Here is a 26,149-nt window from a genome sequence, read left to right on the forward strand (position 1 = left end):
ACCAGGGATGAAAGGCACCAAAGGTCTGACCATCCTGCTTCACACCCAGCTGGAAAGGCAGCTGGCTATGGGCAGCCAGCACAGCTGATTCCTGCAGGGATGCTCCCCCCTGCCCCCAGCCTCTCCCAGCCCTCCAGGGCTTCTTTCCCAGGCTCTGTGGTGCAGGGCTTTGCTCCTTGCACACTATCCCTGGGATCAGTCCCAGCCTGGGGACATCATGGCATGGGGACAGTGAGCATGTGGAGCTGAGGCCAGGCTTGGCACTGCCCTGGTGTGATATAGGGAATATTATAATATGTCCCATGCTTGGAGTGGGACAGCTTTAAGGTTTCACCAAATTCTTTAAATCAGAGTATCCCAGAATGGTTTGGGTTGGATGGGACCTTAAAGCTCATCTTGTTCCAGCCCCTGCCATGGGCAGGGACACCTTCCACTAGCCCAGGTTGCTCCAAGCCCTGTCCAGCCTGACCTTGAACACTTCTAGGGGTGGGCCAGCCACAGCTTCTCTGGGCAACCTGTGCCAGGGCCTCCCCACCCTTAGAGGGAAGAATTCCTTCTCAATATCCAATCTAACCCTGCCCTCCTGTCAGGGCTGGGACTGGCTGGTTCTCCCTTCTCTGCCTACCAAGCATGTGGGGTTTGGGGAGCCTTGCCTTATGCATTTGGGGTGTGTTCTGGCAAGAGGAACCTCCTGTAGGCCTGACAGCATTGGCAGCTCCAGGCTGTGCTCACCTTGTTATAACCCCACCTCGGGGACAGGTAACCTGAGGGTCCCATCTGTGCTGTGGTGACATCGCAGCCTCTGGGCTCTCCTTGACACTGGTGGCTCATCAGTGGTTTTGGGATGTGCTGAGGTGCTCTGGAGACGTGGTGCCCACACACAGAGCTGTGAGTGGAACCTCGTGCTCTGCCCAGTGGGCAGGTCTGGTCTCGAGGACATCGGTGTGGCCACTCTGGGCCCAGGCTACACATGTTCCTGCCATAATTCCCTGTGCATCCCTGTGCCCCAGGGTCACTGACAGCAGTGCAGGGTGGCCACTGGCTGGCTCAGGCTCTTGTATGGCAGCAGCAGGACCTGCTGGGATGCTCCTGGGGGGCTCCATGTCCTGGAAGCATGGGAGAGGAGAGGGATGCTGGGGTACCAGAGGACTGAGCGCAGTGCTGGGAAATGGGAGAAGTGTCCTCTTGTTTTAGTGCTTCCTGAAGTTTGGGGGCATCCCTGAGTGCTCAGGAGCATCCCACAGGTCACACACAGTCCCTCCCTGAGCAGTGGATGGGGACATCAGCCCTGGAGAGATTCCATCCCATCACACTTGTGGGATTCAGGGATCACCGGGAGTGCAGCAGCAAGGGAGGGATGAACTTGCTGCTCCCTCACGTGTTTTCCTCCTGCAGACATTGATTTATAAAGGCTGCTTCATGCTGAGTAGGGAATCTGGGGGATGGGGCATTCACTGCACAGGACTTTTTGCCTGATTTCCCATGTCAAGGCTGGTGTCAGGTAACACCTCGGTCACCCTAAATTTTGGAGGTGTGGTACTTTTATGAGGCTCAGGCAGCAAACCCTAAACCCTGCAAAACTGTTAGAGGTTGCCTGTGCATCCTTTGCATCCTCACAGGATGCAGGGATGCTCTCTCTTGGCAGGATGGGGAGGGAGTAGGGATGCAGCTGAAGGATCCACCCAGGGCCCCCTGAGGTGCATCCATGCAAAGAGCACTGGAGGTCTGGGGTGCAGACACAGCCTGGCTCAAGGATGTGTCATCCCCTTGGGGTCTGCAGGTGCTGGGTGTGTGTCTCTGGGTTGGCACAGGCAATGCCAGCTGCTGTGGTGTCACTTCAGTACCTTGTGCTGGAAGGCTCTGGCGGTGCTGATGGTGGCAAGGGGACTGGGTGCTCTGTGCTCACTGATCCCCCAGCTCCCTGGAGAACAGCAGGCTCTCCTCCTGGCACAGATGGGGGTTTTACCCACAGTGAAAAAAGACAGCAAAAGAAGGACCTTCTCCACTGAGGAATGAAATAGGGAACTTGCCCACTGCACAGTGGCACCGCTCTGTCCTTCCCCACCTCTGCTCCTGCCTGTAGGACAGTCCTGATGGCTTGTCCTTGCCATCCTGTGTCTGTGCTGGCTGGAGGTGGCCTTGGCTGTGCAGAGGGAGGAGCCAGAAGCTCATGGCTGCATCTGATACCTTTGCTGCTTTATCCTCAAAGCTTACTCAGGGGGTTCCCTGCTGCTGCACCTCCACAGAGCATCTGAGGTGCAGAGCAGGGAGGTACAGAGGTGCAGAGCAGCATGAGAGGTGCAGGGCCAAACCACCTGGATTTTGGCCTGGAGAGCTCCAGCACTGGATTCACCCTCTCCAATGCTCATTCTGCTTTCCTATATCCTGGCTAATGCCCTGGTCATCTCTCTGGTTTGACTCCTGCCAAGATGTTGGCTGAGCTGTCTGGGCGACTGTTGTGGCTTTTGTGGGCTGTTTCTCCTCCCAAGATTTGGTGATCGTGTCTGGGGGGCCAGGATGGATCCTGCAGCGGAGCTTGTAGAGCCACCATGGCCACTCTGCAGGCAACAACTGCAGCAGGTGCTTTAGAATCCTCCTGGTCCAGGAAGGGTTTGCTGAGCAGCTGGATGTGCCCACATCACTTTGCAGCAAGTCCCTGGGGCACTGGGACATCTCCGTCCCTGAAGCTCTCCCAGAGTTGCCCCCTGTCTCATGGTGAGAATGGGGTTGGACAGAGACCCCAGAGCTCCTTTCTGCTATCCCTTTGGGATGCTACAAAATAATTGCCCCTCCTTGGACTGCACTGTCCCTGTGTGGTGCCCACCACAAAGCGCTGGGAGGGGAAAGGGGAGCTGTTGGTCCCAGGGCGGTGCTGAACACACCACGGAGCTGCTTGAGAGCAAATAGTTGTCTTGGGGCTGATGTTGCCATCAGAAAACAACTCCAAAGTTGCTTTCCTGACCCTGACACCTCACAGCCCTGGCTCCTGGATGGGGCAAGGTGAGCAGCCACCCGGGGCTGCCAGCGAGGGGTCTCAGGTGTGTCCGTGGCTCTTGGCATCTCCTGGGCACTGCTGGTCCCCGGAGCCACCACTGCTCATCCCTCCTGCCCTTGTTTTGGTTGGGATGTCTGTCTTTGCTGCCTGTCTTCACACTCAGTCATCCCCGTGGGCTCTCCTTTCCACAGCTCCGGTTGTGTTTGCTTTTGGTGTATTTAAAAATTCCTTCCCCCCCCCCCTTTTCTGTCTCCTGGCAGTCGATTTTTTCATTGATACGTCCTTTTGCAACTGTCTGCATCTCAGAGCTGCTAATTCGCTGCTGCCAACTTCCCCCGGGTTTAATTTATACAATATGTTTATTTTTACTGCAATTTTTTCCTTTTATTCCAAGCCAAGATAATTTTGAACTCAAGACGCCTTCTTTTATGATCGCAGATTTATGAGATTTTGGCAAAGCCGCCGTAAGCCGTAATTACTCTTCATTGTTTTTGTTTACATTCTCCCCCCCCCCCGCCCCGATCAATTTTTGCTAATAATCCCTTTCAACTTTTGGAAATTGCCCTTTTTCCGCCTCCGGGTGTGGTTTCTTTTTGGTGGATGCAAAAACCTCTTCCCGCAGCCGTGGGACTGGATTAGGGTTGTCTGTAGCCGCGCAACCCTCAGCGCACAGGTGAGCTCTGCTCTGCCCCGTTTCTCACATCAGTTGTTTTGTGATGGAAATGAGTCTCCTCGAGCCTTGGGGTCTCCAGTGGCAGCCTGGACCCCGGTGTGCGCTCTCCTCCAGCCCCATGAGCAGCACAGCTGGTTCATAAGCTGCTGCCACCTGCTCCAGGCTGGTCTGCAGAGCTGCAGCGTGGACATTCCCCGCTCCTGCGCCAGTCCCTGATCCTCCAGTTCCTCGCTGCAGCCCTTGTGGGTGATGGCAGAGGGGCTTCTCTCTGCCTGTGGCCCCACAGCCCACCTCCTGCCTGCTCCAGAGATGCTTTTTCCCAATGGAAAGCAGCTGCTTGGTGGGGGGATGGATGGATGGATGGATGGATGGAAGGGAGGGAGGGATGGATGCAGCACATCCCTCGCCCAAGCAGGACCACCAGTGAGCAGGAGCATGATGGCACTGACTGATGGAACATCTCCTCAGTTCAACCCACTGCCTGTGAGGGGGAATTAGTGTGTGAGGGAAGGAGGGAAGGCCCCTCCATGGTGAGGTATGGAAGATGGGGTTTTCCCAAGGAGGGAAACATTTCCAGCTTACTGAAAATACCCACTGCCTGCAGCTGCTGGGGCTTTATCTGAAGGGGGGGACTGGAGGGGACAGAGGGTTTGCATTCCTGGCAAACCCCTGGAGATAGCAAAAGGATGGCAGCAGGGAGATGCTTTGGCCTTTGAAGGGACTAGAGGGAAGCCAAGCTTCTTGAAGGGATTTTCCTGCATCTGTCCTGGGGAGGGGCTTCCTGTGGCCTGGAGGCTGAAGCCCCCCATTGCCCAGGGTATGGGGTGTCCCTCTTTGGCTTGGCAAAAAACGGGCAGCAGTTCTTCCCAAGCTATTCCTGCTTGGAGCTGCCATCCAGAAGCAAATTTCCAGCCTGTCAGTAACAGCAGGGAGAAGCAGGAATGTCAGGCAGATAGATGGAGCAGACGTGTGATGGAGGGCTCCTGGCTCACCCACGTGCTCGGTTTGGGGGGTTGCACAAGGGGGTCCAGAGGCTCCACATGTCACCAGCAGTGCCAGGGAAGCAGGAGCATCCACAGGCACCAGCGTTTGGGTGCATGTGGCACAAGTTAAGGGCTGTTTGATGCTTGTTGTTTGCTGGGAGACCCCAACCCTGGACCCTGCGGCGGGGGTAGCCAGGTGCCTGTAGCACTGCCTGTCCCTGCCTGTCCCTGCACATTCCTGCAGCTTTGACCTGGACTTGTTGCAGGGGAATGGCTGGAGTTAGGGATGCTGGGAGCAGCTGCAGGGGCTGCAGGCAGGGGCTGGCTCTGGACAGGGGGTCACCAGTGCTGGGCAGCAGCTTTGGGCATCTCTCCACCCTGGGCAGTGCCCCAGCTGCTCTGCAGAGACCCGGTCATGTGAGAGGTGACCAAGGTCACTCTGCCAGGCTTGGCTGGGAAGGGGTTCATCCTGCTCTTTAATTCTCCTTTGCTGGGCCCTGACCCTGCCTCCCCTCTCTGGTGACTGAGTGGCCCTGGCCCAGGGCTGTGGGTGTGCCATTGTGGGGTGGTGGGGCTTTTGCTGCAGCTTGGGCTGTTTGGAGATAACATCTTTCCCCTGTAAATGTCATTATCCTGTATATGTTCAGGCCGGGAGGGGGGTGGGGGGTCACCATCTGTGTTTTCCAATAAAAGCAAATTAAAATTGAAGCCCATTAAGGATAGCTCAATTGGGATGCTGAGCAGGGCTCCAGAGCCTGCTGGGAACTGGTTGCTTGCAGCCCGTGCCACCATGGAGGGTGACAAACCCTCATTCAGTGCCAGCGGTGCTGGGAGGTGGCACTGGCTGCTCACACCATCCGAGGGGCAGAGCTGGCCACAAAGCCATGCCCTGGGCTCATGTCACTCCTCCTGGTCCCCTCTGTGCCCCATGATGGGCAGGGGTTAGTGGGGAAAGGGATGGATGTTGCCCAAGAACTAAGCATGTGCTCCTTACCCAGTGATGCTCTGCAGCCTCCGGGCTTCCTTCTGCATCCCAAATCTCCTGAGGTCACCTTACCCCAGTGCCTGGGGACACAGGACAGTGGGGCTGGGAATACAGGATGCTGTGCCTGGGGATACAGGACAGTGGGGCTGGGAATACAGGATGCTGTACCTGGGACACAGGAGAGTGGCTGTGGGGTATCAAAGGGGACGGGGCAGTGCTGCCCTGCACCCTGGGCATTACACATGGTTCCAGGTGGCCATGGTGCATGGTGGTGGGAGCAGGTTATTATGTTATAAAGCAACTTTTTCCTCAGTTGCTGCAGCCAGGAGCTGTACACAGGAGCTGTACACAGCACGTGCTGCTGCACTCCGGTGACAGTGGCTTTGTGTTTGGGCTCCAACAGTGACAGCCAGGGTCCATCCTCTATCTAGTGGCTCAGTTGGACCAGGGAAGTGCGTGGTGAAGGCTGCCAGCTCCTTTGGGGCATGTCTAGAAGGAGCTCGTGGGCATGGAGGCCCTCCCAGAGCACCCCTGTGTCCATCCCTCAGCGAGGAAGAGAGACCTGGAGGCTCTTGGGAGGGACATGGCCCTGCTCCATTGTCTTGGAAGGTGGCTTAGTAGGGAATTTAGTCTTTACTGGGCCTGGATGAGACTGGATGCAGGTGAGGGCAACACTTTACCCCGGGATTCCCTCCCTCAAGGTGTCTCACTGGGTGAGACACTCAAGGTGGGGTCGGTACCACCGCGGGGACAAATCATTAGCAGTGACAGTAGCTGCTAAATGCCTGCATCTGTGTCTCCTCTGTGTGGCTCCTGCATTCCTGGCAGCAGCAGGAGGGCCTCTGCTCGCTGGCACTTGGCATCTGCATTGTCTCTTCCCGGCAGCCTGCCCTCCCCTGAACCCAGACCACCTACAAGTCCCGGCTCCTTTCGGGACAGATGCTGCCAGTGGGTCCCAGTGCTGCTGGAGCAGCTTCCCAGAGTCCCTGGTGGGGTTATCCTGTTTCTGCTGGAGCAGATGGTGTGGGGAGACTGGAACAGACAGGATGTATCTGCAGCCACGACTGAGACGACGTGGCAGTTGGGTGGAGCGTGGTCCTGCCTCACGTCCAGCCTCACCTGCTCCTTCAGCAGGGGCTGAACGGTCACAAAATCAGAATTCCCTGCTGAAAGCTGGAGCTGTTGCTCCCTTCCCAGCCAGACAGGTGAGAGGGACAATCCTGGATGGGCTGATGGGTGCTTAGAAAGCAGGACAAGTGCTTGGGTGACCTGCAGGATCCCCAGGACTGCTGAGTTGGACTTTTCCCTTTGTTCTGAGCTTTTCAGCAGTGGAGCAGGTGGCACCGTGCAGGGCAACTGCACGAGGCCTTCAGAGGGAGAGGACAGGCTCAGAAGAGGAGCTGGGAAGCTGCTGGATTTGGGTCATGGTGGTGCTCAGCCCTGGCTCACCCAGTGGCGTGGCCATGTGCCCAAGGGCCAGGTGCAACTCTGCTCCAAGCCCTGCTTTCCCTATTTCCTGGTCTAGCAAGAGCTGGAAGCCAAGGGCCTCAGTGATCTCTTTCTACAGAGCAGCATCAGCCCCGGGTTTGGTTCCCTGAGGATGGGTCCAGTGATGTCAGAAGGGTGTGCAGGATCACAGGAAGGAGGAGGATTTAGGTGGGGAATGGGAGAGCATAGCCCAGCTCGTGGCATTTCCCCCAGCAAGGTGTGGAACTGCAGGGGGAGTTTTCCCTGGGGCTGCTGAACTGCTGTGCCGAGGGCAGGGTGTTGGGGCCATCCCTTAGTTTGACACTTGTCCCCAGGTGTCACAAGCAGCTGAGGATCACCCAGTAGCTGGGTGAGGGTGTCCCAGTGGGCACTGCTGAGCCCCACCAGCTCCCAGCACTGTCCCCTGCTGACTCCTGGGCTGGCTCCTGTCTCACAGGGCTTGCAGGTGGACGTGGCTGATGTCCAGATGAACTGCAGGTCCAGGAAGCCCCATGGCTCCCCAAAAGTGGGGACATCTTTCCCTTCCCAGTGTTGAGTGGTGTCTCTGGGGTCAGGCCTCCCTGCTCCATGTACTATCACCCTGGGGCCTGGCTGGTGGGTCAGAGGTACTCTGGGGGATGGAGATGATGGACATCATCCTAATTCTTAGATCCCTGAGACTGGCTGGACCTATTTTTTCAGGGAAGTGCATCAGATACCTCTCTGCTGGGTCCACAGCTCCAGGGCCACGGGCATGACCTGCTGTGCTGCCCTCGGAGTGGCCTTTGGAGCTCCGGGCACTCCCCATCCCAGCTCAGTCAACTGCCTCTTCTCGCTCCCTATCAATCACTCTCCCTCTTGGAGTTTAAGTGGATCCCTGAGTGAAGTATCCAGAATATCCTGTAGCCGCCGGCTCACAATGCACCGCGCTGTTCCCGCGCCAGCGGCTCAGCCAGGGGGGGGATTGGGTTTCAGCTTGTTCCGCTGGCCCCTGGCCAGGCAAAGCAAAGCTTGGGGCTGCAGGGAAGGGCCACTAGGTTTGCTCAGCCCCTCTCAGCTTGTGCTGGCAAAAATATTATAATCAGGCTCCAGTAAAGCTCGGGAGGCAGAGAGGGGCCTTTCAACTTCGGGAAGGGTAAAGAGATCTGCGGCGGGGGCTCCTCGGGTGGGGGACAGACGGGTTTCTCATTAGCCACCCCTCCCGCCCCAGGATGCCGTGGATGTGCCTGAGGCCAGGATAGGAACATGGTTCCAGGAGCACGTGTTCCTGCATGGAGGAGCTCATCCCAAGCTGTGGTGTCTCCGGTGCGGATCCTGGTCTCGCTCCACCTGGCTGGGCTCTGACACGGAGCATCCCTCCAGCCTGGAGCTGATGAGGTGTGTTAGGGGGGCTTCCGGGTTATGTCTGGGACGTGGTGACAAGGAATGATCTCCTGGTGTCTCTGACTTTTCTCCCAACCCATCAGAGAGGGCTGGACAATTTCTTGCCTGTTTTGCCCATCCAGCACCGGCCACAGCTGATGCAGTCGTGGGTCCCTGAGAAGATAATATTGTCCCTGTGTTGATAATATTGTACCAGGATTGAAATGCTGGCAAGTGTCCTACCCTGAGAGAGGAGCTGGTGTGAGGAGTGAAAAGGAAAGGGAAGAAGTTGTGGGTGGAAAAATGAGGGTGGAGGCTCCAGTTATCTGTGGGGCTATTTATTTGTCCAGCTGTTTCTTTATCTGGATGAGCTTGGAGCCTGTGAATGTGAAGGATTTGCCAGGACTTGTGAGAAACTCAGGGCCAGATGCTCTAAATTGGTCTGAATTGGCAAAACTCCATGGAAGTTATTTTTCCGGACAGAGAGAAGTGTGTCTGCAACATGCACAGTTCCTCTGTTAATCCCTTCACCTCCAACCTCTGCCACTGTCCTGTGGTCCTGCCACTCTCCACCCCCACTCCTGGACAGCCTGTGCTGGTGTCCCATCACTACCAGCACCCAGAATTGTCCTCCCCCCACCAGTGCTGCCCACCAGTCTCAGTCCTGATCTGGCCAGATGAGAAAAGCTGGTGCAGCCGAGAACCCCACACTCATCTCACTTGTGGCTGAGCAGCAGGAAGCCCCAGCAGAAGCACAGGAACTCCCTCCCAGGTCATTGTCACAGCAGATCATCGGCGTGACGGCATTTCAGCGTGGCTGTGGAGCATCTGGAGGTGGTGGCGCGGTGGTGATGATGCATCTCGGGCTGCCAAGTGTTCCTCCAGAGCCCTGGCATGCCCTCGGAGCCAGCAGCAGCTCCGGCAACGGGGCTGCTTATTGAGAACATCTTCAAAGTGAAAAGGACAGGCACTTATCTCGGAGCATCCCGTGGGAAGCAGCAGTTCCCAGTGGGAAGCGGGCCAGAGTCGCGTCTGCTGGTCTCGAGCAGCTGCAGATTTATTTATAATGCCGTGGGCAGCATGTGAGGCTGCAGATAAACATGAGGGAGGGAAGAGCACAAACAACAACACTGAGGAAATGCTGCTGTGGAGAAATCGTCACGCTGAGCTGCAGCTATCGCAGCCACCAGAGGTGGGCCAAGGGCCAGGCTCCCGCCCCTGCTGCTCCCACGGGGGTTTGATCCATGTCCTGGGTGCCAGGAGGGTCTTTATGGGGCTGCCGAGGCATCAGCCCTCACCCTGTTATCTGGTTCTGCCAAACCAGCAGGATGGCACCGTGAAAGCACTGGCTGTGACAGAGAGTGAAGCTGCTGAGGTGATTGGTGAGGCATTAACAGTTGGGCTCAGGGTTGCCCATCCAGAAATTGGTCACAGAATCATAGAATCATAGAATCAGCTGGGTTGGAAGGGACCTCCAAGATCATCAAGTCCAACCCTTGATCCACTACCACTGCAGTCACTAGACCATGGCACTGATGCCACATCCAGTCTCTTCTTAAAAACCTCCAGGGACGGAGAATCCACCACTTCCCTGGACAGCCCATTCCAATGGCTGAGCACCCTCTCTGGAAAGAAATTCTTTCTGATATCCAACCTAAACCTCCCCTGGCACAACTTGAGACCCAGCCCTCTTGTCTTGCTGAGAGTTACCTGGGAAAAGAGACCAACCCCCCCCCTGGCTGCAACCTCCTTTCAGGGAGCTGTAGAGAGTGAGGAGGTCTCCCCTGATCTGTCTTTGTTGTGTCTAGCACAGGAGTTTGTCTTGTTGGGTGCTCAGGGAGGGGTATGAACATGGGGCAGCCCCAGGTAGGACCAGGAGATATGGCTGTGGCAGCCACAGGTCACTGTGGGTGCAGAAGGGGCAAGGAAGGGGCTGAGGGCAGCCCAGTGGGAACGCTGCAGGTGGAGGAGCTGCCTTGGGAGGGTGGTGGGTTCCCATTGCTTGAGGCTTTATCACACCTCGTGTGGAGCTGGGGCAAACCAGGGTCACTGTGAACCACAGGGACCAGTTATTCCCAGTGCTCTGTGATTCAGGCACCCACTGCTCAGCGTAACACACTGACCCACCTCCAAAGGGAGCCAGGGCAGCAACCTGGTGGAAAAGCTGCACAAAAAGGGGCACGTTGGAATGTTACAACTGTGTGTTGTGGGGACCACGGCCTTGGGACCCCTCCTACACAATGGAGGCTGATAAACAGGAGCCTCAAAGACAGGAACCTGGTTTAGGGTGGAAGAAGAAGGAAGCTCAGCTAATTTTGCTGTCTTGGAGAATCATTTGCCACCCATGAACATCACAAGAGGGAAAGGAGGTTTTGGACAGCAGAGTCTTTGTAGAAGGAAAAGGAAATCCAAAAGCTGGCAGCCAAATGGTGTAAATCCAGACTAAAATTAATGGAATATCTGGTGGGTTTTACGAGAAGATAATTGACCGTTGGAAAAACTTGCTTAAAGCCTGCAAATTTCTTCTCCTCCTTGTCCCTGGGCCAGCCAGGGTGGATTCAGAGCTCCGAGGGGATTGTTCAGCTCAGGATAAGAGGCTGGAAGCTGTGGTGCACTGAGCATGACATTTCCATTGCACCGAGTTTTCATTAAATAAAAGGCTTTTAAAAATGCAAAATGCTTCAAAGTATGAGGTTTATTTGGGGTATTATTTGTAATGGTTTAGAATATATCTTCTTTTACATTATAGTTGCTGCTATTAATGTACTTACTGTGCACCACTGTCATTGCTAGTTAAGATAAAGTAACAAATTTAGGGGTGTTTTAGAGCTTCTTGCTAGCACTGGGTGAAAAATGTTGTTTTCCTCTCAGATCAAACGCCACTAGTGTTTTAATGAAAAAGCCAGGTCCTCTGATAAAACAAACACTATTTTTGCCCTGCGTAAACAAATACTCAGTTTAAAAAGAAATTTCGCAAGTCTGACCCACACAACGTTTCGGGATTAGCTGTTTTCCAGAGCTCTTCCTAGTGGGAAAAATTGAAGAGATCTATTTCTTGCCTTTTTTTTTTTTTTTTTTTTTTCTTGCTCTTGGAATAAAACCAAATTTTGAAATCCTGGTTTCCTGTGAGCTCGAAACCGCTGGCTGGGACCAGGAGTAAGGAACAACCCACAGCCTGAGAAGGATTTACTGCCAGGAGTAGGCGTAAGGAGCACAGTGGTGTCGAGGCAGTTTTTGGGGTGTCAGTGGGAGAAGGGAGGTTCTGTGTGCTGAGCAGCCACCTCTGGCTCTTCAGTGATGGGTCTGCTCGAGGCTGAACTTTTCTTCCTTTGTTTTTGTTCGGTGGAGTGAAAGTGGAGAAGGTGGAGATGCTTTGGGGTTGTTTGTGGCAGGATGGTTGGTTTGTCGGTGGGGAGAAGCAGCAGGACTTGGTTACAGCCAGTAACCCTTCATGCCTGTTGTGGGACCATCCCTGGAAGTGTTCAAGGCCAGGTTGGACAGGATTTGGAGCAACATGGTCTACTGGAAGGTGTCCCTGCCCATGGCAGGAGGATGGAATGAGAAAAGGGCCTGGAGTGATAGGACAACGGGAATGGCTTCCCAGTGCCAGAGGGCAGGGATAGATGGGATATTGGGAAGAAATTCTTCCCTGTGAGGGTGGCGAGGCCCTGGCACAGGTTGCCCAGAGAAGCTGTGGCTGCCCCATCCCTGGAAGTGTCCAAGGCCAGGTTGGATGGGGCTTGGAGCAACCTGGGCTAGTGGAAGGTGTCCCTGCCCATGGCAGGGGGTGGAACTGGGTGGTCTTGAAGGTCCCTCCCAATCCCAACCGTTCTGTGACTCCATGTGTGGGATGGATGCTCTGCAGCTTCCCTACAAGTGCACTTGGCATCCCCAGGGCATGTGCTGAAATCAGGGGCAGATTCCCATTCTCCCTGCAGAGGGACAGAATTTATTCTGTGCTCATCACCTTGGTTTCAGCACAGGATCACTGGCTGTGTGCTGCTCTGTGCAGTCTGTCCCACCACGCTTCCCTCATGTCCAGCCTCCTCGTGGTGAGACCTTTGGGCAGAATTTCTAAACTCCATTTCCTAAACTCTGGAATACTGTCCTATTTTCTTAAAATGTCAGCATTGGGAATGGTGCAGAAAAATCCCCATGTTGCAATGAGGATGTAGCTGCAGGCCTGGAGGAGGGAGAGATGCTCAGACTGTGGAAACCACTCCTGGAAGTGTTCAAAATGTGTTCAAAAACCACTGCTGAGCACTCCCTGAAAGTGTTAAAAACATGTGGTGGTTAGAGACATGGTTTAGTGGTGAACATGGCAGTGCTGGGTTAATGATTGGACTCAGTGGCCTTGGGGGCTTTTCCAACCTTGATGCCATGACTCTGAGTGTCCAGTGGGTCATGTTTCTGATGGGGCATGTTAGCCCAAGTATTGGGGGGCCATAACCTGAGCACCTCTTCTTATGCCACCAGTGGAGTTAAACCAACTTGCAGCTCTTTGGGATGGAAGAAATCCCAGTGCTGGAAGTGTGATGATCTGTAGAGAGGGCGAGGAGGCTTTGCTGTTGTTTGGCTTTGGAAGACTTGTCTGTTGCCGGTCGGTGGTAGCATCACCTGACCTATTTCAACCCAAATCATCTGGAAAACCAGCTTTAACATTGGTTTAATTTTTTAGTACTTTTAAGTCCTAAAAGTGCTGTTCCTCCACATGTGCTGCTGCATCTCTGAGGATTTGCCGACTGTGCAAAGTGCTGAGGAAAGAATACCCTGTTTTCCGAAGGGAACTGGGAGGTGATGGAGGATCCCTGCTCAGGCTGCTCCTCCACTGCAGAGGCAGAGCTGCTCTGGGGTGGGGGCACCCAGATTTGGGATTCAGAGGAGGAAGGTCCAGCTGGGCTGAGGGGTGGAAGAGCCCCCCATGCGTGGCAGGAAACATTGCCTGTGCTGGGCACTGGTGAGGCACCTCAGGGTCGATTCTGGGCTCCTCATGAAAAGAAAGAGATTGAGGGGCTGCAGCATTTCCAGAGAAGGGCAGCGGAGCTGGGGAAGGGTCTGAAGCACAAAGAGTGGCTGAGGTAGCTGAGGAGGCTCAGCCTGGAGAAAAGAAGGCTCAAGGGAGGACCTTCTTGCTCTCTGCAACTCCCTGACAGGAGGGGGGAGCTGGGGGGTGTTGAGCTCTGCTCCCGGGAACAAGCGGCAGGATGAGTGGAAATAGCTTCAGGTTGCACCAGGGAAGGTTTAGATTGGATATTAGGGGAAAATCCTTCATGGAAAGGGTGGTGAGGCATTGGAACAGACTTCCAAGGGCAGTGGTGGAGTCCTCATCCCTGGAAGAGTTCAAAAGCACGTGGATGTGGCACTTGGGGACATGGTTTAATGGTGAACATGGTTTCGGTGCTGGGCTGATGGTTGGACTTGATGAGCTTGGAGATGTTTTCCAACCTCACCAGTTCTGTGAGTCCATGTTTCTCCAGGGGGGCCAGGGAGCAGTTGGCAATGGATAGGGGAGCAGATGGGTGGAGTGACCACTACTTGGCTCCCCCCTGGCAGAGATGTGGCCAAAGGGCTCAGTGTGGGCTGGGCTCCATCCCTGCAGCCCTGGGCTGGCTCCCCTCTGCTTTTTTCCCCCCTGTTTCCATCTTCAGTCCTTTCACAACCTACAATGACTCCTTGTTTCACCTTCCTCCTACAGAGACACTGATGGACTCCACAACAGCAACAGCAGAGCTGGGCTGGATGGTGCATCCTCCATCAGGGGTAAGTCATCAGCACTTCCAGAGCTGCTCTGTGGCCTCCTGCTGCACTTCAACATAGGAGGGTTGGCCCAACAAAAGTCAGGCACTGAAGCAGAGTGAGCAGAGTGCCTTGGCCACTTGAAGTATCTGGTGGGAAGAGGACAAAAGAAGGCTGACAGTTGAGGTTTCCAGTAGTTTTCTAGGAGGTCTTGCTCCAAAAAAATACCCCAGTGCTGGAGGGATGTAATTCTCACCCCACAGAATCAGGCCAGTGGGGTGTTGAAGGACTCGTGCTCTCCATAAAGCCAGCCTGCAGCCCCCTAAAAATCAGAGGGGAAGAAACAAAATGCCAAGGCCACCCTCATTTGTCCCCATTGTCTCACTTGTTGTTCCACTACCTGTCACTTGTATCATGATGAGGGCATTGGCCTCAGGGCCTGAAATGACTGTCCAGCATCCCTGGCATCCCATGGAGAGTCATTTGCTGACCCAGCAGCAATGGTCTCTCTGCTTTACTGGTACCAAGAGTCCCCTGAGCCACACCTGAAGACCACCCAGCACAAGCTCCTTTAAAGAACTTGGACAGGGCAGTGCATCAGGTTCTTCCCCCAGAGGGTAGTCTGGCACTGAACAGGCTGCCCAGGTCACAGCCCCAAGGCTACCAGAGCTCCAGGAGTGTTTGGACAACACTCTCAGGGACAGGATGGGATTTCTGAGGTGTGCAAGGCCAGCAGTTGGACTGGATCATCCTTGTGGATCCCTTCCAACCCAATGTATTCTGTGTTTCTGTGATCCCTGGCCCTTCCACTTGTGACAGAAAACCAGAGTGGAGCCACCTCCATGTCCTACGTGGGGCATTGAGATGCTTCAGAGCGTACTGCCCAGCTCTGGCTGTGGTGACCAGCAGCAACCTCAGTGCCCAACACCCCAGACCTGCTCCCTTGCACTTGGGTGGCCCAATCCAGCCTGGCCAAAGCCTGGAGATGCTTCTCACGCCTGTACGTGGCAGTGGCTCAGGCTCCATCCTGCCCTCCATCTACCCTCCACAGGGGCTGGATGAAGACGTTTCTGTGGACCTCACCAGGCTGACAGCAAGTCCTAGACCCGAGCTGACTTGGCAGAATAGAAACAGCCAAGAGAAGCCTCTTGTGGAGAGATTAAACCCAGCTCTGAGCAGTGTGTCGAGCGGGGCGCGGGTGATGCCGGCCCCAGGCCCCATCACCATGATAAAGCCAGTGTTGCCTGAGCCCCCCCAGCCTGGCCAGTTCCCCCCCGAGGGGGGATGATGGGCACACAATGGGGGGGAGCAGAGGTCAAGTCTTTTTCTCTCCCGGCCCAGCCTTTCTTGTTTGCGGTGTTTCCATATGTAAAGCACGCCCTGCTCCCGCTCCCCAGCCCCCGCCGTAATGAGGCCCGGGCCGGCTGGAAGCCGTCTCCCCCTGTTATTGTGCTGCTGCCTCCTTTTGAGCTCCCGGCATGTTAATTAGAGAACGAGGAGAAAGGGAGAGGCTTCTAATTAAGCGCCGAGGAAGCGCAGGGCTGGTGCGCAGGGGTGACTTTCTCTCCCAGCTGGGAAGAGGGAGGTTGGGAGCCCCCTGGGGATGTGGGAGGATGCTGGGGGTCCTAAGCCTCGACCCCGGGGTGCTCCCGTGTCCCCCATCGGGATGAAGAAGTCCAGTGTGGCCCCAGTGGACCTACATCCCCACCTCCAGGCAGGACCCTTGAGGGGGGGTGGCGATGCTGTGGTGCCTTCACAGCCATGGGCAGGACAAGGCAGGGCATCCCACCCATGGGTGACTGGCCAGGTTGGGTGCAGCCAGCATTGCCTGGAAGAGAGAAGCTGCTGTGTGCTCCTCTTTGGGGGTTATCAGAGACCCAAAAGCCCAAACTGTTGCTTTTTGCCTGTGCCACCCATAGGTGCCCCCAGGCCCTGTCTCCACTGTCTCCTGTTCATCCCAAGCTGTGGAGACCCTCATTCCATCTCCTGCTCGACTAAGGATGAGCTCTCTGGGCTCATGTCCTGACCTTTCCTGGGGGCTGGGCAAGTGTGGATGGGGATGGAGCAGCACTGGGGGTCCTGGGTCTTGGTGGCTGACAAGGTGGGTGTCAGGAGTGGCCCAGGTGAGGGAGAGCCACGTCAGAGACAGGGCAGGGGAAGGAATTGCTTCTCTGTGCCTTGTCCTTGATTCCCTCTCTCCCCTCCCAACCAGTGCCCTAAAAAAGGGGGAGATCCTGCAATTTTCCACTACCACATCAAATTTATTTCTGGAAAACAAAGCAAATGCTCCCACTGTATTTTGCGAGGATGCTCTTCTCCTCCCCCGGCCATGGCAGCAGATTTGCAGCCACTGCCAATCCAAAGTGGTTGGAACTGTTAGGGATCTTCCCTGACAGCCTTCTGTTGGGCTGTTAGCCTTGATGTGCGAGGAGCAATCTGTCTCCCATCTCCTGAGCCTCCCTCTCCAGTCCTGGGTGCCCTCATGAGGCCGTTTGCAACCCGAGGGGCTGGGAATGCTCTGCTCCTGCAGGATTTTCCCTGTGGACTCAGTACTGGCACTGGTGCTGGGTCAGGACTGTGCTGCTGCCCTGCCCTGGGTGTTGTGATAGGATGTGTAGGGTTGAGGTCAGAATGTTATAGAAGTGGGAAACAGCTCGGCTTCCACTTGAGCAGGTTTATGAACAAGTTCAGGAGGAGCTGTTCCAGCTGGCCAGGGCTGTGTCACATGCCAGCAGGACCCTGGTCCCTACTGCCAGCAGCACACGGGTGCCCTGGGTGGGGAGGGACTGCAGGGAGATGCTGCACAATCCAGCAGGGTTTAGACTGTGGGAGATGCTCTGTGAGCCAAGGGTGCTCCTCCCACACGGACTCTTCCCTGTTGGTGCTCAGTGCAGAGGAGCAGGGGCCTGTTACAGGCTGCAGTTCGTGCCCTGCATCCCCCACCCCAAAGTATCCCCATCCTACACAGAATGAAGACAGCAAGCACTGAAGGGGTTGGGAAAAAAACAGCCTGGGAAAAAAGCAGGGAGCTGAAGAGGGCCAGGAGGTGCCACAGCAACCCTGAGCTCTTTGGGGATCCAGGGAGCAGCTGGAGCTGTGGCAGGGCAGGTTTAGGTTGGATTTCAGGAAAAGGTCCTTCCCCCAGAGGGTGGTTGGGCAGTGAACAGGCTCTCCAGGGCAGTGGGCACGGCCCCGAGGCTGCCAGAGCTCAAGGAGCATTTGGACAACACTCTCAGGGACAGGGTGGGATTATTTGGGCTGTGCAGGCCAAGAGTGGGACACATTGATCCTTGTGGGTCCCTTCCAGCTCAGGATATTCTATGATCCTATGATTCTATGAGCTCTACAGAGCCTCCTCCAGAGATGGCAGAGTCAGTCAGCTGGGATAGTGGGCTGAGCTTCCCATGGGGAAATCTGTCAGCTCCGAGCTGTCTTGCTGAGGAGGATGCTGCTGTCATTCCACGGCTCGCAGGCATGTCTACATCCCATAGATCCAGCTCAGGACAGCTGGAGCTGGGACCTGCAGACACTGACCCTCGAAGGGACAGGGATGGGGGCTCCAGAGGGATCCACCCAGCATCTCCCTTTCTGGGAATGCAGTGGGATCGGCTGTGGTCCATTCATGCTGCTGGGAAAGGCAGTGGCCACTGGCCTCTGCAGCTGGCCAGGAGGTTTTACGGCTCCCGGGGAAGTGGGTCCTGTCTGCCACAGCTGTAACCATAGTGGCACCGGTGGGAATCCATCTGCTTAAGGCATCATGTTCCTTTGCCGGAGGCTGAGCCGTGCAGGCAGAGTCCCTGCTAAAGCCATTCCTGCTGTGGAGAAGACCCTGCTGTCCCTGTCACCAGCAGAGAGGCTTGACCCTAAATCCAAGCGTGGAGCACAGTGCTGGTGGCCCCAAGCTCTGCTGAGGGCTTGGGCCACCTTGTCCCCACAGTGCAGAGCCTGCCTCGGGGGTGGTGTGGGTCAAACCCCACCAGGCAGGGGTGTGATGCTGGGCACTATGGGATGGGCACAGAGTGGGGCAGCTGGTGCTGGCAGAGCCTGCTTGGCACATAGTGGGGTTGGGAAGAGGCAAGGAGGGTGGGGAGCATCTGCTCAGTGCAGCCCCGTGACTTTCTGTGTCCTGCCCACAGTGGGAAGAGGTGAGTGGGTACGACGAGAACATGAACACGATTCGCACCTACCAGGTGTGCAACGTCTTCGAATCCTCCCAGAACAACTGGCTCCGGACCAAGTACATCCGGCGGCGAGGAGCACACCGCATCCACGTGGAGATGAAATTCTCAGTCCGGGACTGCAGCAGCATCCCAAATGTCCCAGGCTCCTGTAAGGAGACTTTTAACCTCTACTATTTTGAGTCGGACTTTGACTCAGCCACCAAGACCTTTCCTAACTGGATGGAGAATCCCTGGATGAAGGTGGATACAATTGCCGCTGACGAGAGCTTCTCACAGGTGGACCTGGGTGGACGGGTGATGAAGATCAACACTGAGGTGCGCAGTTTTGGGCCCGTCTCCAAGAATGGTTTCTACCTGGCCTTCCAGGACTACGGGGGCTGCATGTCCTTGATTGCCGTGCGCGTCTTCTACCGCAAGTGTCCCCGTGTGATCCAGAACGGGGCCGTCTTCCAGGAAACCCTCTCAGGGGCAGAGAGCACCTCGCTGGTGGCGGCGCGGGGGACGTGCATCGCCAACGCCGAGGAGGTGGACGTGCCCATCAAGCTCTACTGCAACGGGGACGGCGAGTGGCTGGTGCCCATCGGGCGCTGCATGTGCCGGCCGGGATACGAGTCGGTGGAGAACGGGACCGTCTGCAGAGGTAACCACGTGCTTTGGTCCCACCCTGGGCACCCGCCTCCGTGTGCCAGGGGTGGCAGTTGGGATTTGCTCCTGGGATCTGCATGAACCAGCTGGGAGTGACCTCCCTGGGCAGGGGTGGGAGAGGAGCATGTGTGCAGGCTGACTCTTTCCCCAGCTCCTCAATTCCTGCCCTGGGCTCATCCATCCATTGCAGAGGCTCTACGTGACCTCTGGGTCCCAGGGCCACTGTTCCCAACCACCTGTTGCTGGTGCCATCCATGCTCTTGGATGGGACACATGTGTGTCACTGTGGTGCGTGTCACCAATTGGCTGCTGCCTCCCAAAATACTGGGGCTGTTTTCTCATTGGTTTGTGCCCTTGGCATGGGCTGAGTTGCTTCTGGGATGAGGGCAGTGGGAATGCAGGCTCCCAAAGGGAGTGGCAGGGAACAAGTTGTCTACAGCGTTTTCCTGGCGAGGTGCAAATGGCCCAGGGTGGAACATGTGCTGTTCAGCTGGCCCCTGGGCTCCTCAACAGCCAGAGGTTTCCTGCCCTGTAGATGTTCTGCCTCCCTGCCCCTGTAGATGTTTTCCTGTTTTGTAGATGTTCTCCTGTTCTGTAGATGTTCTCCTGCCCTGTAGATGTTCACCTGCTCTATAGATATCCTCCTGTCCCTATAGATGTTCACCTGCTCTATAGGAGTTCTCCTGCCCCTGAAGGTGTTCAAAGCAGGCTCCATGAGTGCCTGCTGAGCTCAGCTGAGCACCATGGAGCCAGTGTGGTGCAGGCAAGTGAGAGGCTCTGCGCCACCCTCCCTCTGTGCTCCTCCCCAGTTGCACTTGGGAAGGTTGGAAGAGGAACTACTGGGGTTGTTGGAAGAGAGATGGGGACCCAAGAGCTGTGTGATGGGCACCTGCAGCTGTACCACACGTGGAGCAAACAACCGTGTTTGGCACATGGGATCTTGTCCCCCCCTGTCCTGGCTGAACAGCCAAATCCCACTGCAGTTCCAACAGTACCAGCACACTCCAAGCAGAGCCTCTGAGATCAGTTATAGATACATTGGTGGGCACTGCAGAGCCAAGGGAGGACCTGTGTCTCCTCTCTTCTGGCTGTGAAGGGGTGGCCAGGTAGCACCAAGCAAGGGGAAGGTGCTGGTAGTGGAAGATGCACAGGGTGGAGAGGGGGATGGACAGTCTGGCTGTGCTCAGTAGGGACTGCAGGCTGTATAGTCCCCTTGGAGAGGGCTCCATGTCTGCTGCTGGTGGCTGGGCTGCTCACATGCCAAAATTTTAGGTCCTGGTGTGCTCCGGGGGTCACTTAATATCCATGATTTCAGCTACTCCTCAATTGGCCACTCAACATCTCTTCCCACTGAGCTTGGGGAGATCAGGTGTCTTCCGGCCTTAGCAGGGATGGGGATGGGGACAGCAAGGAAATACTGCTGGAAACTGAGCCTGGCTAATCCCTGCCTCGAAGGGCAGACGGGGGTTTTACAACTCCCAAGCAAAGCATCTGTAGCAACACCAGAAAGCCCCAATGATTCATGGCAACTTTTCCATCTCAGCCTGTTTTTTTTTCAGAGCAGACCCAGCCCTGTGCAGTGCTTTGCTCTGATGCAACTGGGCTTTCTTGGGGGCTCCCTGGTCCCGCTGCCAGCCCGGCCAAGGGACAGTCCCTTGGCATGCCCCGCGGCTGCCAGGACCCCTCCCGCAGAGCCCTGTGCCCGCAGGGCTGGAGGGGAGGCAAGAGCGGGGGCCAAGGTGGAGGGAGCGAGCAGGAGGGAGAGGCCGGGCCCTCTTTGTCTGCGCAGCAGCAGCAGCAGGATTTTGGGAGGTCCGGTGCCTCGGCAGCTGTTTCTCCAGCCGGTGCTGGCGCTCGCCCGGCCCCGCTCTCCCCGCCCTCATTAATCACACAGTGGCCGCAGCCCGACATCTGCGTGGGGCAGCTGGCTCCGGGGCTGCCTTCCCCTTCCCCTTTCCTTTCCCCTTTCCCATCCCTTTCCCTTCCCCCTTCCCCTTTCTCTTTCCCATTCCCCTTCCTTTTCCCTGTCCCTTTCCCCTTCCCTTTCCCCTTCCTTTTCCCTTTCCCCTCCCCTTTCCCCTTTCTCTTACCTTTCTTCTTCCCCTTCCCTTTCCTTTTTCCCCTTCCCTTTCCTTTTTCCCCTTCCCTTTCCTCTTTCCCCTTTCCTCTTCCCACTCCCTTCCCCTTTCCCATCCCTTTCCTCTTTTTCTTCCCCTTTCCATCTTTCCCTTCCCCTTCCTTCCCCTTCTCCTTCCTTCCCCTTCTCCTTCCTTCCCCTTCTCCTTCCTTCCCCTTCCCATGTGGGGCTGGATCAGGGCTGGATGGGACCCCAGGATTGTGCTAGACTGGGAAACCCCCTCCGTTTCCCCCCAGTATCCCCCAGAAGCGGAGTGGGGACTGGGACAGGAGTCAGCCACAGAGCTGTCAGGACAGCCAAGGCATCCCCATCCACTCCCAGCCCTCCCAGTGAGCCCCCCAAAGGGCTGGGGAAGGGGCTGGTGGCCCCAGCTCAGCTCAGGAAGGACCTGTGGGATGCAGCCCTGCATCCCTACCCACCTCCCACCCTGGCCCTGGTCCCTGTGGAGGCAGTGTCGGAGCCGCCTGGCTCGGCCAACTCACTCCCACATGTGGCTGGCAGGTTTGCTCGTGTTTCCAGGGGTGGGAGGGAATCTGGGCCCCTTTCCAGAAGCAAAACAAAAGCAAATCCGAGCTGACTTTCGGGGTGAAGTGTTCTCACATGGCTCGGGTGCCCCAACAGGACATAGCAGGGACTGTGGGGGGACAGGGTCCTGCCCCTCCAAGGGGTCCAGGTGGAGAAGGGCATCCCAAGGAATGGCCAGCAGCTGGAAGGAGCTGCTTATTTTCCGCCCTGGGTTTCTCAGCCGGCTGACAGCGCCGGCCTGCTCGCGGCACTGCGCTCCAGGGATATTTATGGAGGAAGTTCATGCATCTAACAGCTTAAGCTCTTCTAAGCTCACAGCCCCAGCACAAAAGGATTTGGGGGCAGTTAACAATTCTATGTGGTTAAGAGATTTTCATTTTGCCGGGGCCTCGCTCGCCCGTCCCACAGGGCCCTGAGAGGGGCTGGCTGCCCGTTCCCCTCCACTTCCCTCCGCTCCTCCGCTCGCTTCCCGGCTCCTGGGCCGCGCCTCCCCCAGCCCCGTCCTCCCCACTTCACCTTCTGCTCCCTGCCTGCATCTCTTCTCTCCATCTCCCTGTTCTTTGTCTGCGCCTCCCCCCTGGCCCCCCCTCCCCGTCCCTCCCATGCAGCACATTAAGCGCATTTCTCCCTGTGCCTCTCGTATCCATTGGCTCCGCTCAGCCACGGCAGAGGCAGAACCATTGTGCTGCTGCTCTCCCTGGCCTGGCTGGATGGTGCCTGCACAGGCTCTGCCTGCTCAGGGGTCGCTGCTGGTCCCAGCAATTCAGCCCTTCATCCTCCTCCAGCCCCTCTCCATCACAGGGGGACACCTCTGATCCCAGAATTCTCTCTTTGTTGTGCCTGTGCAGTGCTGAGCGTGGGGAGTCCCCTGGCCTTGCTGGGGTGACAAGGGATGGTTTTGCCCTGCAGAAGCTGGTGGTGACACTCTCTGGCTATCAGAGACATGTGGTGTCATCCCTTGGGGTCACGAGCATTTCTGAGGAGGAGAGGAACTGGTGACCTGATGGGAAGAGGAGAAACCTGGTCAGATTCAGGCTGCCAGCTGTCTTCTCCTTGCCCCTCTTCTATGCTCTTTGCCTCTCTTTTTCCGTCTTGTGAGACCTCCCTCCTCCAGTGCTGCCTCCAGCTCTGGGGTCCCCAACAACAGAATGACATGGACCTGTTGGAATGAGTCCAGAGGAGGCCATGGAGATGCTCCAAGAGCTGGAGCCCCTCTGCTCTGGATTCAGGCTGGGAGAGTTGGGGACGTTCACCTGGAGAAGGGAAGGCTCCAGGGAGACCTGAGAGCCCCTTCCAGTGCCTAGAGGGGCTCCAAGAGAGCTGGAGAGGGACTTGGGACAAGGGCCTGGAGGGACAGGACACTGCGGAATGGCTTCCCACTGGCAGAGGGCAGGGATAGATGGGGAGAAATTCTTCCCTGTGAGGGTGGCGAGGCCCTGGCACAGGTTGCTCAGAGGAACTGTGACTGCCCCATCTGGAATCGTTCAAGGCCAGGTTGGATGGACCCGTGTGATCTAGTGGAAGGTGTCCCTGCCCATGGCAGGGGTGTTGGAGCAAGATGAGCTTCAAGGTCCCTCCCGACCCAAACCATTTGGGGATTCTGTGATCCTCCAGCCCCAGGTGGAGATGAACCTCCTTCCCTGCCTGTGCTTTATGTTATTTTGGTGTCCAGGGCAGCAGATTTGTCCCCATCCCACCATGTGTGCAGGATGCAGGTGCAGATCATGCTGTGCATGTACATGAGGACCCAGAGCCATCCCTCCTTTCCAGAGGGGTGGGAAGCAGTGAGGGTCTTTCCCAGACAAGCTGTACTTGGGATTCAGAGGGGGCCAAAGTATGTGCTAAGGGCTTGGAGTGCCATACAGCTTTCCAAGGTGCCGGAGAAGGGCATGTCCGAGCAGGACGTGATGTTTTGATGAGAAGAGGCTATTTATGGCACTCTGCCTGTTTCAGGTCTGGGCCTCCACTGATAATGCTGGACCCAGCCAATAAATTGTAAGGCTCTAGGGGTAATCAAGTTCTTCCAGGAAGCATTCCTGGTTGAACTGGAGCAGATACAGCCAATAGTGCTGGAAATGTTTCCAGAGATGGAGAACTGCCCGTTAAACGCTTCCAGCCGTCGCTCCTGCTGTGCCTAGCGCTGGGAGCTTTGTCTATCACCACACCTCTGTGGTCTCTGTGGCTGTTTATGGATAATCCTTGGCCTCCACTCCTCTGGTGAGGTTTTCAGCCAGCTTTTTTGGCTCTTCCCAGCCCTTGGCACTGCTTTAGCCTTTCCCTTGGCAGATCCAGCTCTCCATGCACAGGATGCTTGTGGTGATCAGCCTCGTGCCAGGGAGGATGCTGAGATTCCCTCTTCCTACACCCCCCCCCCTTGCTTAACCATTTGGGCAGTGGCATTTCTCTGGGTGCTTTTGAAGGATCCTTGTCCTTCCTTGTGGGACTGGGAAGACTGAGTCTGTGGCCTTCTTGCCCCTGGAGGTGTGATTTGACACGTATTTGTACCGAAATGCACATTCCCAGCTTGCACCCAGCTCCCGGAGGCGTCGGGGGGTCACTGTATCCAGAACCCGTCATCCTCGGTATTTACCACACTACAGCTTCCATGTCATCAGCTAACTTTTATTGGGAGTGCTTTGGGCTCTCTCCTGGGTCATTGATAAAAATGTTAAACAGCCCAGAGGCACGAACCAAATTTGTTGGCTCTAGTGGAAACAGACCCGCTCGCTGCACATTCCCTGCTCAGATCTCAGGCCCTGCAGTGTCAGCCAAGTTTTAATGCATCAAGGGTGTCCCGTGGTGTCGGTGGACCCACTGATGTTGGAATCAAAATATCATGTATGTTAGCAAGGGAAATGCTCTGCAGAGGTTTGGGTATGTGGCATTAACAGCGCAACCCCCCCCCCAGCCAATCTTGTAATTGCATCAAAAACCCCTACAAGGCTAATTTGCCTTAATCTGTTTTCCCTAAATACAAGGAGATTGGCACTGCTATGCCTACCTTCCTTTAATCCTTCCCTGATCCAGTCCTGGGGCTGGCACAGCCTTATTTGACTGGTACTGACGTTGCAATCCTAAAATAGCCACAACTGCCTCATTTAGCAAACAGCTTTTTCCTACATCTCCAAAACCTGTTGCCTCTCACGGTGCATGGAAAATGAACGTTGAGTGTCCCCCGGTCCATCAGCCCCCTTTTTACACCCCCTTAGGAAGGTGCTGCCCTGACAGACTGATTTAGCAATGTTTAACTTTAGTAGCTGCTATTTAACATCTAGAGTTACTGCTGGAATGGAAAGTATTCCACCATCATCCTCAAAGATGATTACATCACCTGGCTGCTTCCCAAGTACAAAACAGGAATTTGTCTGCCTTTTCTACAGGCTTGTTGACAATTTGAATGCTCCCAGCCGGCCAGGGCTCCGTGGCATTGTTGGATGCTGCTTTTGGGGCTTCTCCCTCTCCTCCCTCTCCGTCTGGGAAGCAAGAATACAGCGTCTTTCTTTCCACGGCTTTGATTCTTCTCGCTGACCTCTCCATGTTGTGAATCCAATTAGGGCTGTGGTGGGGACTGCAGCTGCTCTGGGAGCTGCTCCACGCCTGCTTGGTGCTCCCTGGGGTGGGAGGAGATGCCAGCCTGTCCCCTGCACATTCCCGTTGGAGTCTGGGCTTCGGGAGGTTGGAGTGGGACCAGGGGGAGCCTGGCAGAGCAAGGGGGTGTCAGATGGGGGTTTGAGGGATTGATTTACTGTTGGTGTGAAGCCCTAAGAGATGCTGACCTCGCAGGGAGGTCACAGGAATGGGGCAAGATGTGCTGCTGGAGGAGGGAGATGGACCACTTACCTTGGAGCAGGAAGTGCAGCTTCTGAGGGACTAGGTCTTCTTGGGAAACAAAGGAAATGAGAGTCGCTTTCTGATTTTGCTTTCAAGACAAGGAATGGGCTGAGACCTTCTATGGAAGTATTTTCTCTACAGAGAAAGAGAGGAGATGAGATTTTCCAGGATGTGAGAGTGGATTTTAAGCAGCAGGAGTGTTGCAGAGCACTTCCAGCCCTGTCGTGATGGTGTATTCAAGACCCCAGCAGGATGCAGAGGATGGCCTTAGAGCAGCCCAGGGAAGCTGAAGAGGAGCAGCATATTCTCATTTATCAGTGGGGGCAGGTCATGAGTACCTTGGGTTGGAGGAAGGGATGGAGATCTCAGGTCCAGCAAAACCCAGTAGTAGTTTCCTGATGGAAATGATGGCCACTCCCAGGATTTCTCAGAGAAACATGGTGGACTTTTGCATTGCCACTGTCTGCCTCAGCTGCTGCTCCCCAGTCCCTTTGCACCAGCCCCTTCATCTCTGTGCTCGAGGTCTCACAATGGTTTGGGTTGGAAGGCACCTTAAAGATCATGTGGTCTTCTCCTGCAGAGCTACAGGGATGGTCTGTGCCCCCCTTCCCACTCTGGGACAGGCTGCT

The 26,149-nt window shown here is 55.9% G+C and overlaps 1 protein-coding gene across 4 annotated transcripts in view; it reads left to right on the forward strand.

Annotated features, from left to right (window-relative positions):
• The window catches only part of EPHB2 (EPH receptor B2), a 125,313-nt gene that overhangs the window by 23,449 nt on the left and 75,715 nt on the right, over positions 1-26,149 (forward strand). For all 4 annotated transcript variants that reach the window (XM_027746807.2, XM_027746810.2, XM_027746809.2 and 1 more), the window contains exons 2-3: positions 14,161-14,225; positions 18,338-19,022. In XM_027746807.2, the coding sequence (XP_027602608.2) occupies positions 14,161-14,225; positions 18,338-19,022 (750 nt within the window). The remainder of the gene's footprint in view (positions 1-14,160; positions 14,226-18,337; positions 19,023-26,149) is intronic.

The sequence above is a fragment of the Pipra filicauda genome, unplaced genomic scaffold, assembly GCF_003945595.2.
Source record: "Pipra filicauda isolate LSUMZ 115617 unplaced genomic scaffold, ASM394559v2 scaffold47_size6085603_pilon, whole genome shotgun sequence".
Taxonomy (NCBI): Eukaryota; Metazoa; Chordata; class Aves; order Passeriformes; family Pipridae; genus Pipra; species Pipra filicauda.